At 37.8% G+C, this 10,656-nt stretch overlaps 1 protein-coding gene across 2 annotated transcripts; it reads right to left on the bottom strand.

Moving 5' to 3' along the window:
* Window positions 1-2,414: 2,414 nt before the first annotated feature.
* Window positions 2,415-9,106, bottom strand: LOC103708119 (obtusifoliol 14-alpha demethylase-like). 2 transcript variants are annotated; one of them, XR_005514758.1, is made up of 5 exons: window positions 8,859-9,106; window positions 8,690-8,756; window positions 7,509-8,012; window positions 2,576-3,740; window positions 2,415-2,508 (listed from the first exon to the last, which is right to left on the bottom strand). XR_005514758.1 is itself a non-coding variant. In XM_008792899.4 (4 exons), the coding sequence occupies exons 3-4, from the start codon at window positions 7,977-7,979 to the stop codon at window positions 2,739-2,741; spliced, it is 1,473 nt and encodes a 490-aa protein (XP_008791121.2). In that variant the 5' UTR covers window positions 7,980-8,012; window positions 8,690-8,756; window positions 8,859-9,106; the 3' UTR covers window positions 2,434-2,738. The 2 variants fall into 2 exon arrangements, 1 of the variants encoding a protein (XP_008791121.2); XM_008792899.4 differs by having other exon boundaries at window positions 2,434-3,740.
* Window positions 9,107-10,656: the final 1,550 nt, after the last annotated feature.

Genomic DNA, 10,656 nt, shown 5'->3' with positions numbered 1-10,656 from the left:
AATTCTTGTTTTGGCGGGAATTAAAGAAAAGAGGAAGATGATTGAAAAAAATAAAAGAATGACAAAAAAAAACTAGGGCATCTACTAGGATCATCCAATAATTGCTTTGAGATCTATACATATGAATAACAAAGTATAAAATACTTTAAAATTTGTGCAGGCAGATGGATGAATGATAAAGGATGGAATACTTTAAGATTTGTACAGCTAGATGAATAACAGATGATGAAGTGCTTTGAGATCTATGTAGGCAGATGGATGAATGATAGAGGATAGAGCACTTTGAAAACTATGCAGATGAATGAATAATAGAAGATGGAGCATTTTTAGATTTGTGCAGATGAATGAATGACAGAGGATGGAGTGTTTTGAGAGCTGTTCAGGTGAATGAATAACAAAGGATGGTGAGCTTTGAGATCTAAGCGAGCAGTGAATCAGTGCAGACGATGTGGAGATCAATAGAGAAGGTTGGGATCAAGGTTAGTCCGAACGAGCACCCGCCATCAAGAAGGTGGCAGGTGGATGGAACTCAGTGGATTGAGACAGATTTGACTTAAGAAAAGAGATGAAAATATAGTTTATTTTGTCAAATTGGGAAATGGCTACTGTAGATTCAATTTTATCAACCAATCGGGGGAAAAAAAGCCAGACTGTTACAGAGAGGGATAAAATTTTCAAAAAAAAAATACATGAGTATTTTCTTCTTTATTTAATGTTTCTGGTTCTTCCGAGTTGAAGCAGGCAAGTCACTTTATTTCTTGATAATTTAGTGAATTTATAGTTCTCGATAAAAAGAAGAAGATAATAAAATCATTTGAGATATAGCAGATATGAGTATTTTCCCTATTAGTGGAGTTGATTTTATTGTTAGCTCATAGAGCATGCATCTTAGTGGAATTTTTGATAATCTAAATTATCATGTTTGGATCAAATTACTAGATCTTTCTTATATTTGTTGGAGACTATTGGATGTGTCAAATTTAAAGTCAAAGTTTAGGTGTGCAAATCAATCAAGGGTCTTTTGCTACATGAGTTGAAATCTAATATCGAGTAAAGAAATTAGGCTGAGAGGCTTACACGAGTTTAACAGCAAATGGAGAAGACTTATAAAAGATTTGTCAAGAAATACTACAGATCATAGGGAGGGAAGCTCTAGGAGGGATAACTCACAAGAGAGTTTGTAGCCTTCGAACTTGTTAGATCTTGAAGTTAACCCTTCTAAAAGAAAAATTGATATGTAATCATCTAATTGAATTGCCAAGGGAGCCTACGTTCGCGCGGTTTTGATCTGGTCTAGAATTATGGGGTTCCAAAAGCATAGCAAAGCTATTGCAATTGCTTCAACTATAGCAATTAGCTCAACGGTTAATAATAATGGAGTGTGCTCGAGGCAAATTAAGGACAAGAAACCTCAAAATTTCTACTCTAATTCTACATCAAACTTTGCAATTTCTCGGTCTTCTCAGTTCCAGTATGGAGGAATACTTTGGTTGGAAATCATTTGGCAAATCCATAGAATTCTAGTGGGTTAATATATTTTAAAGTTGATCAAAACATAAATTTTGCTTCGAAGGATGTTATGATGGATGACTTCATTCAGTTTCCTTAGGAAAAGAAGTTTTTATTAATAAAGGAGAGGAGAATGTTATGGCTTCTTAGACTACACTACATGTTGTGCCATGCTCGTTGGTGGAAGGAATGCAGGATTAATCCTAATTCATACAGGATAGGGCTGGGAGAATCATGATAAATGGTCTTGGAATAAAAGTATGGTCAAACCCAGTTCCCATAAGGAGTGGGGTGATAGCTACCATATACAAGACGTGAAGTAACTCAATTTTCTCTTGATTGAGAAATAAACCTAACTTGACTCAGCAAATGATCCATATGATCTAATTCTTAAACCTAAAGTCAACACTGGTCCAGTTTAAGTTGAACTCTACATTAGAAGATTGAACAGTACATATTTTATCATATTTTAAAAAATAAATTTTACCCTGGCATTATAATAATATCTACTCATCTAATAAGAATATAGCCCATGACGACCAAAATGCATCAACAAGTATTTTTAATGAGCAAGAGTAAAATAATTCTCCACATTTAGTAGATAAAAGAATAAGTAAATTACAAAAATTTTCTTCAGATTAGAAATAAATTACATTATACTCAATAGTATTAAAATTCTATTTCAATAACTTAATTCATAACTCAACAGAGCATTACTCAAACCATTATTTTAAACAAAAACCAACTACCACGTCAAAAAAAAAATAAAAAAATAACCAAGATAACCTTATGTGATATAACAGTTATCCAAAGATATAAAAAAAAATTACAATTTTGATTTTTTACATGAAATAAATGAATTTACTAATGTTATTAATTTAATATACTATTTTGAGATCAAGAAGTTCACAGTAGTGGCAGGAGACTAGAAATGTTGGCCTAATGAGTACCCAAAATATGTCCCAAAAGGAAAGCAGCAAGGAGACCACTACAAAGCATCAGAAAGTCTTGGGCGCTAATAGCTCCATGAGCCAGCCATAGCACATAGATCACAGTATCAAAGCATTCACTACATGAAATAGAAAGAGCTACAGACAAGCATGTTCTGAAAGCAAGGGGCTAGCCCCCAGCAAAACTAAATTATGAAGCACAAAGTCCCAAGTTGTTGAAGAGAAGAAGCAAGCCATCATTATTACTGATGATCGAACATCCGGTCAGATCGGCAACGGTCAGGTGTCGACAGACAGCTTCCTCCGCTTGTAACGCACCATCACGTCCCCCTTGACCCCTACCACCATGGCGTTCCAGTCATTCTCAGGGAAAGGAGAAATCAGCTCAAACTCAAAGTTCCTCAACAAATGGCTCCATATTGCCTTTATCTGCAAGTAGGCAAAGGGCTCCCCAAGGCACCCATGCCTGCCGCCCCCAAAAGAAACATACGAGAATGGGCCTGCAGCCTTGTCTTCCTCCCTTCCAGGAGCAAATCTATCAGGATCATACCTGTCTGGGTCCTTGTAGATATGAGGTAGCCGGTTGGCAAACGCCGGGGAAGTAGCCACGATGTGGCCCTTCGGAATATCGTACTCTTTCCCCTCCTTTGTCTTCACAGTGAAGTCGCTGTGTGAGTAGCGGAGCAGCATTATCAGTGGAGGATGAAGCCTCAATGCTTCCTTGATGCAGCGGTGGAGCGCATCCATCTCCGATAGGATATCATGGTCGATCTTATTCCCGTGCCGCCTCAAAATATCCTTCTGCTCTTCCAAAGCTGCTGAGAGATATTGCTTATGGCGGAGGAGGTAAGCTCCAGTCCAGGTAGAGGTGATGGAACTGGTGTGCTGACCAGCAAAGAGGGCAGCAATGAGTAGTCCAGTGATTTCACCCTCAGTGGTCGGGCGGCCATCCTTGTATTTTGAGTCAATGAAGCACTGCAGCATGTCATCCTCCGAGCGGCCAGATCCCTTGCGGGAGTTTATGATGGTGGAAAAGATTTCAGCAATCCTAGCACGAGCACGGTCACGACGACGGTGGGCAGGAATTGGAAGGTAGGGGAAGATGACGCTGATCGGGCGCATGCCATTGTCGAGATCGTGGAAGAGTGCGGAGACGTCATCAAAGAGCTTGTCCCTAACCTCCCTCCCCAAGAGGCATCGACTTGCTGTCAAAATGATGAGATGCTCAAGCTCATACTTTAAATCCACTGTGCCGCTTTCTCCCCACTTTGAGAAATAATCCTGCAAACCATATGCAAGTTGTAGTAACGATAAAACTTTATGAAAAGCAACTTGTACAATGCCAAGCAATAAGCCTCAGTGATACGGATAACAAGCTCATATACCAGCACTACAATGTCTCGAATATTTTTTCTCAATAATAATGATGACTTCAAAAATATTCTGCACTGACTGGTAAGACCTTTTTGACATCTTGCTATTGAAACCTTGGAATTAATAAATTTATCATCCACTGTTAATACTTAGAAATTCAGAGGGACAAGGGGGGAGCAAAGAAGCCAAGAACAGCTATCTCAAATGAGGTTGAAGAAACTACAAAATTTATTTGTTCACTATGAAATGTCATTAGGATCACTGAGTTTAATTAGATATTAAGAATATCTTCTCTAACTAACACCAGTACTAATCAAATAAACTTTGAAAAAAGAGATTTTAAAAACGATATTCTTTTGGTTCTAGGCAATTATTTCCTATTTGAATTCAAATGCCAAATGTATGAAGGCAATAATCACTTTGCCCAACCAAGGTACACTTCCCCACTATCTAGCTCCCAATAGCTGGAAATTTCAATGCAGGGTGCTGCACCCGCTTCAGAATCTCCTTGGAAACTCACTCCCACCCCACATCCCCACATCCAGCTCCATTTCCACAAACACTCTTGCTGCATAACTTTAGTTCAAGCCTCATGCTCCCATAGGGAGTTACCTCATTTTCAAAGGCAATCCAAATTCTATAGGGGCTGGCATGTCAGAGAAAATAAATCTACACTTTCAGAAACAGACCTGTGACATCCATCAGCATGCAAATGGTAATCTTGCTTACAAGACCCATTAGAAGACCTAAAAATATTGAAAAGATTCAAAAGCATATCCATAGCGAAAATAAAGAGGACTGGAATCCCGGACTATAGTATAATGGAAACAATAAATTAGGTATAGAAATAGAGAACACAATAAATGAAAGTTTCTAGAATTAGTTTCCTCCTTTTAAAATGAATAGATAGGCAAGGATTAGTCAAAGGGCCAATAATTAATGCATAATTCAGCAAGCAGTTGAAGGGTTCATGCTAGGTGTTAGTCCCACTCAGGGACAGTCAACATTAGCTTACCATGTTGCGAAAATTCAAAGGAGAAAATCAGCCAACATAGTTGTTGCATCTAGCTTGACTTGCACAGACGAAACAATTCCAGATCTTTTGAACTTTTCAGTTGCAAGCTTAGTTTTCCGATAATTAAAGAGACTAATTGAACCAGCTTAAATTGAAGTGATTGGAAAAGCTCCACAATACTTACTTTTAGATATCCTGAAACCAAAGTTGGAAGAAGAAGATGGTAGGGGTTTCTAAAAGCATTTATTTTGGACCATAAATATATTTGATCAATTAGCCCATTATATTAGTCCTTGTTTAGTATTTTGAAGGACAAGGTGCCTCAAGAAACTTACTCCTTTTCTTTGTTTTTAATGAACTAATTCCTTCATGGGAAATTCACCTATATCAGTTCATTCAACATTGACAGAACATTCTAAGAAAAAAGTCATGCATTTTGGAATGAGGGCAGCAAGCAGAGAACTGGTAGCATCATGGTCTGCCATACCGGTCAGTACGGGCCGATACGTACCAGTATCGGACAGAACCGGTACGGTACAGCTACATTTTTCGGTTCCGACCATTCGCGACCCGTACCGAACCTATACCGACCCGTACCGAATCTATACCGACTCGTACTGAACCGGTACCGGCCCGAACCGACCGGCCCTAAATTTTTTTTGGCTCTTGGCCCAAACCAGCCAGACCGGTACGGTACCGGTTCGGTTGGATACGGTACGGTACCGCACCGGTACCGGCGCCTACCAGTACATCGGTACGACAGACCTTGCGTAGTATCAATAGTCAGTCGGCATTTATGATAAACAATTTAGGGAGCTGGAGGTTGGAAACTTATGAGAAGTCAAAGCATAACTTGTTGAAGATTCAAAGATGTTCACTTGCAGAAGGTGCCAGTATATGAGCTAAAGATTACAGGGCCATACGGGACCTAGCAAGCATGGTTTATTTGGTTAACAAATAGTGTAATTGCTTTTGTGGAATGTTGAAACCACTCATGATCCCAGGTGTCCTAGTAATTAGGAAACCAGGGAACACCTCAACTATGAGAAGGGAGGTTCATATGTCACTGCAGTTTGAACTTCTTTATTAATATGACTGCATGAAAATGATGAAAACTTGAAAAAGTTCACATGTTACCAAGGGTGAAAAGACTGCAGCAGTCACACGCACATGCATGCATGCACACACACTGAATGAAGAGTGAACAAGTTATTTATTACAGATATCAGACCACAAAAATGAATCAGGATAGTCTAGCAGAGACAGTTAAGGCATTGTATCTTCTAAGAAAGAAAGCCTCAAGATAAATCATTATATAAACTTTTCTAAGAAAGAAAGTCTCATATCAGAAAGAGTGGTCAAATTGTAAAAAGAAAAAAGTAGTCAAACAAATTATTACTATAAATTTCAAACCATATTGGACCACAAAATTGAAGCAGGACAATCTAACAGAGATAGTTAACAGGTTGTATTCCCCAAGAAAGGAAGCCTCAGCATAAACCAAGCCAGAACAAGGTGCTGAAAGTTCAACAAATACAAAAGCATGAAAAGTACAAAGAACAAAGCAATAATCTTAGCAGTGACATCATATGGTGGGCAAGTCACTACCCATGACTTTGTTCTTAATCAATCTGCCCAATATTTCACTAGCCGGACCAGTTTTCTGTTAACACTAAATGCCCCAAGTAATGTACCACAGGAACAAACTGCGCCTTAGACAAGACATTCTCTATAAACCATCTAACATGAGTTTCTAGGTGGAATATAGACTAATTTTCTTTATGCAAACGATAGCTAGATCAAATATAGCTACTCCAAGCAGTTCATCGTTGTTGCTTGAGAAACGTGTAACAGCAGTAAACAACCTAAATATCCTTCAATGGTGACAAAGTATTAATTATTGGTAGGCAAGGGACATAAAATTGTTCAGGAGAGCATATTCACACTTACAAAATAGAAGAGAGGCAAAAATATGAACCTTTTTGGGAACTAGAAAAGAAAGAACAATCTGAAGCATTGAGACTAATTCAATCCTGTAATTTTATTTCTAAATATATGAAATAATTTGTGCATACTTCAGGTTTTTTTTTTGGTTGAATATGAAATCAAACATTTGACAATAACTCCAACCTCTTGAACCTTATGGGTTTGTTTTGCTTAAAAGACAGCAACAAGGAACAATTGACACTGAAACTGACTGGTCATATCGATATCCATCTGGAACTGACAATTTAATTCTGTAACACACATTAGAAAAAAATAGTACTCATATGATGAACATGGATCTTACCTTTTCACTCCCTTATGTTGAATCCAGACAAAATTAAAAGCTACAGAGATTAGCTCCAAATATGAGTATCAGATTTCAGATTTGGCTTTAAGCACCGTAGCATTAAAAGCACAGGGTAGATATAGATAGATTGTTAATACATGAATGCTCATATCAATCTGAAAAGTTCTTGCAGATTAACTTCATCAATATCTTGTTCATTTCATCCAGATAACCATTTTTAATCAGATAGAACATGTCAAACTATGCACCTTAAACTTTGAGCAACAAAAGAACATAGCGAGAGAGAGAGAGTGTGTGTGTGTGATCAGGTCATCGATGTATAACCAGTGCAAGTTGCAACATAAAAAAGAGCCATCCTTTATATTACCTCAGCTTCCACAACCATCTGATCCACATAGCTCCTCAATTTGGTCACCCTCAGCGCCTCGGTGAAAAACCGGAACTGCTCCTGCCTGATTGAATAATCCACATCAAAGACAACCCCAGGCCCGAAAGTAGGCACATTGAACTGGTAAACCTCCTGCTGGCTGAGCTCCACCTCTGGGGCCTTGAAGAAATGCGCCGAGACCTCAGGGCCAATGAAGAAGGTGATGCGCCTGTTCAGCACATTCACTGTGAAGACACACCCGAGCTTCTTGTACTCCTCTCTGATCATCACAATGGGGCCTTTCATGAACCGGAGCAGCCCTCCGATGACTGGCAGCGCCTTCACAGTCGGTGGCAGCCGTTTCTTGGACCTGGGCGCAAGAGCGGCACAAACAAGCTTCACAAAGACAACGGTCGCCAGAAGTAGAAGCCCAGCGCTCAGAAATTTATTGTTTTCCTTCAGATCCATCATTGTAACGTAAATCTTCTGCACGATCAGCGGAATCTGGTGGAAAAAACAGGAAAATTCGTTGAAAAAAATGCAGACTATCAGATCAAATAGATGAGAAATTCCTCAGATATTATGAAAATGAGTTCAAAACTCCAGAAATGGGCAAAAATGGTCATTGGAAAACATAGCTCAGCCTGGATCAGCATAATGTGGAGGAGAAAAAGGCAGCAGAATTCGTAGAAAAAATGTAAAAAAACCAGAAAATATTAAGGAGAATTCCTCCTTTTCGATGATAACGAGTTCAAATCCCCAGAAAACGGCACAAAAAAAAGCGAAATGCAGTGGCAAGAGGAGCATACTTCGGATCGTCTATCGATCACGGAATCTGGAAGAAAAAGAGCAGAAAATACTCGTGGAAAAAAATCTTAAAAAGAAATGTCTCTGTTCTGATGACAGCGAGTTCAAATCCCGAGAGAAAAAAAGGTGAAGTGCAACAGATAGAAGAGCTCGTCTCAGATCATGTAACGATCGGCAAAAATCTAGGAGGAAAAAGGAGCAGCAAAATTCAAGTAAATTAGGCAAACAATCAGGAAAACAGATCTTAAACCAAAAATCCTTAGGAATCGATGCCATCCGAGTCCAAATCACAAAAGAAGAGAGGGGAAAAAAAATGAAAAAAAAGGCAGTTAAACACAGAAGAGCTCAGTTCAGATCGCTCGCTGAGAGCAGACCTCGATCGAAGAAAACACTCCCCCAGCACCGGCGGACGAAGAACCCTACGGCCGATGACGACGAGACCTGCAAGAAAAAAAAAAAGAAATCGAGCTCACAACAACAAGAAGAAGAAGAAGGAACGCAAGAGAACAACGAGAGAGGGTTTGGGTATCGGTTTTGGATCACCTCAAACCCTAGTGAGAGATCCAAAGGATTTGGACAAATGGAAGGGGGGGGGGGGAGGGAGATTTAAATAGGAGAAGAGGGTGGGGGAAAAAAGAATCTTGTTCCCACGGGGGATTGGAATTGATTTTTAAAGGGGGAGGGAGAGGAGATCAGGGGGCGGAAACAGGGGAAGGGAAGCCCGTATCAGGGATCCATTCGTTTCTCTCCGCCGGCAGCATCAAGATCACGATAATCAAAGAAGAGTCGAATCCAACCCACCACCACACACCACTAATGGGGCTAATAATAGTAGTAGCAGTAGTAAGAATAATATTAATAATAATAATAAGAAGAATAATAATAATAAATAATAATAATAGTAGTAGTAACAATAATAATAATAATAATAGTAATAATAATAGTAATAGCAATAAAAACAACAACAACAACAACAACAATAACAACAACAACAACAACAACAATAATAATAATAATAATAATAATAACGGTAATAATAATAATAATGTTAGCATCAGTAATAATAATAGTAGTAACAGTAGCAATAATAATAATAGCTGCAGCAATAGTAATAATAATGTAGTATTAGTAGTAGTAGTAATGATAATAATAAAAATAATAATAAATATGATACTCAAGAAATAATAATAATAATAATAATAATAGTAATAATACAATTATCTAAATATATACTTTTTGATTCTCTTTACGTATGTTGCATGTGCCAAACAATATGAGCACTCAAGAAACATAAATAAAATAAAATTATTTTATAAAAGCCCAAGGTGCACATATGTCCCACATCTAGGTCTGAAATTAGGTTGAAAATAAATTAAATACTAGTATATCCATATCCACATCCATATTTATTTTATTCCGATATTAGTCGAATGTAAAAAATTTATATCCATATTTATTTTAAATGGATAAGGATACGAATCGAATACTAAAAATATAGATATAAATATGGATATAAATTAAATGATTAAACTTTATGACAGCGAAATCAAGGATATTACTAGATGAATGATAAATTAAATTAATGATGGATTAATATGATCATTTATTTTTTAAAAAAAATTATAAGTATTATAAAAATTTGGTAGTTATCTATTAGTATCCATATTAGTCGAATGCTTAAATTTTTATTTATATTTAAATAAATTTAAATCAAAAATAAATTTGATGGATATTTTGTGATCCACATCAATCATTCAAGTGTCCGGATTGCAATTTGCCAGCGAAGCCAACCCCATTAGGAACAAATGCCCTCGCGACAAGTTTCTAATCCGTACCAATAATGTTCCCCACGTAATGGGACACAGGATCTCGTGCAAATTGTCAGTTTTCGAGACCACGTGATATGGGATTTGGCAATTTATATATTCCAACTTTTGGATATTTAATTGCTAGCCCACTGGGAGGCGCACGTTTTTCGAGGGCTGTTCCTCGAAACTCGAGACTTGTCAAGACCTTGGGCAGACTGGACACGTGTCCTTTTCTGGCACGGTGGGTCCCCCGATTACATAACTTAAACAAACCCACTTGGATTCTCCGAAGGTAGCGAGAGGATTGTCCTTTCTGTTGGTAGGTGAGATTCACGTACATAATTTTGGATGAACGGCAAAAAGGAGCTCATCTCCGATGCTTAGAATCCCCTCCGAACCAGGCTTGGCTTTTTTTTTTTTTTCCTCTCTTGATAAATTAAATTAGACAATAGTAGATATACCATGAGAGTTTAAAAATAAAATATTAAAAATTAGATTAAAAATATTTGCCAAGCAATCTCATAGAGTATATT

The sequence above is a fragment of the Phoenix dactylifera genome, chromosome 14 (assembly GCF_009389715.1).
Source record: "Phoenix dactylifera cultivar Barhee BC4 chromosome 14, palm_55x_up_171113_PBpolish2nd_filt_p, whole genome shotgun sequence".
NCBI lineage: Eukaryota > Viridiplantae > Streptophyta > Magnoliopsida > Arecales > Arecaceae > Phoenix > Phoenix dactylifera.
The sequence above is the reverse complement of the archived record's forward strand: the minus strand, read 5'-3'. Positions and strand labels throughout refer to the sequence as shown.

Coding starts and splice junctions, on each gene's coding strand:
- LOC103708119 (XM_008792899.4), bottom strand. CDS start 7,979: ATGATGGATCTGAAGGAAAACAATAAATTTCTGAGCGCTGGGCTTCTA. Junction 3,741..7,508: donor AGATGGTTGTGGAAGCTGAG/GTAATATAAAGG, acceptor TATGGTTTGCAG/GATTATTTCTCAAAGTGGGG.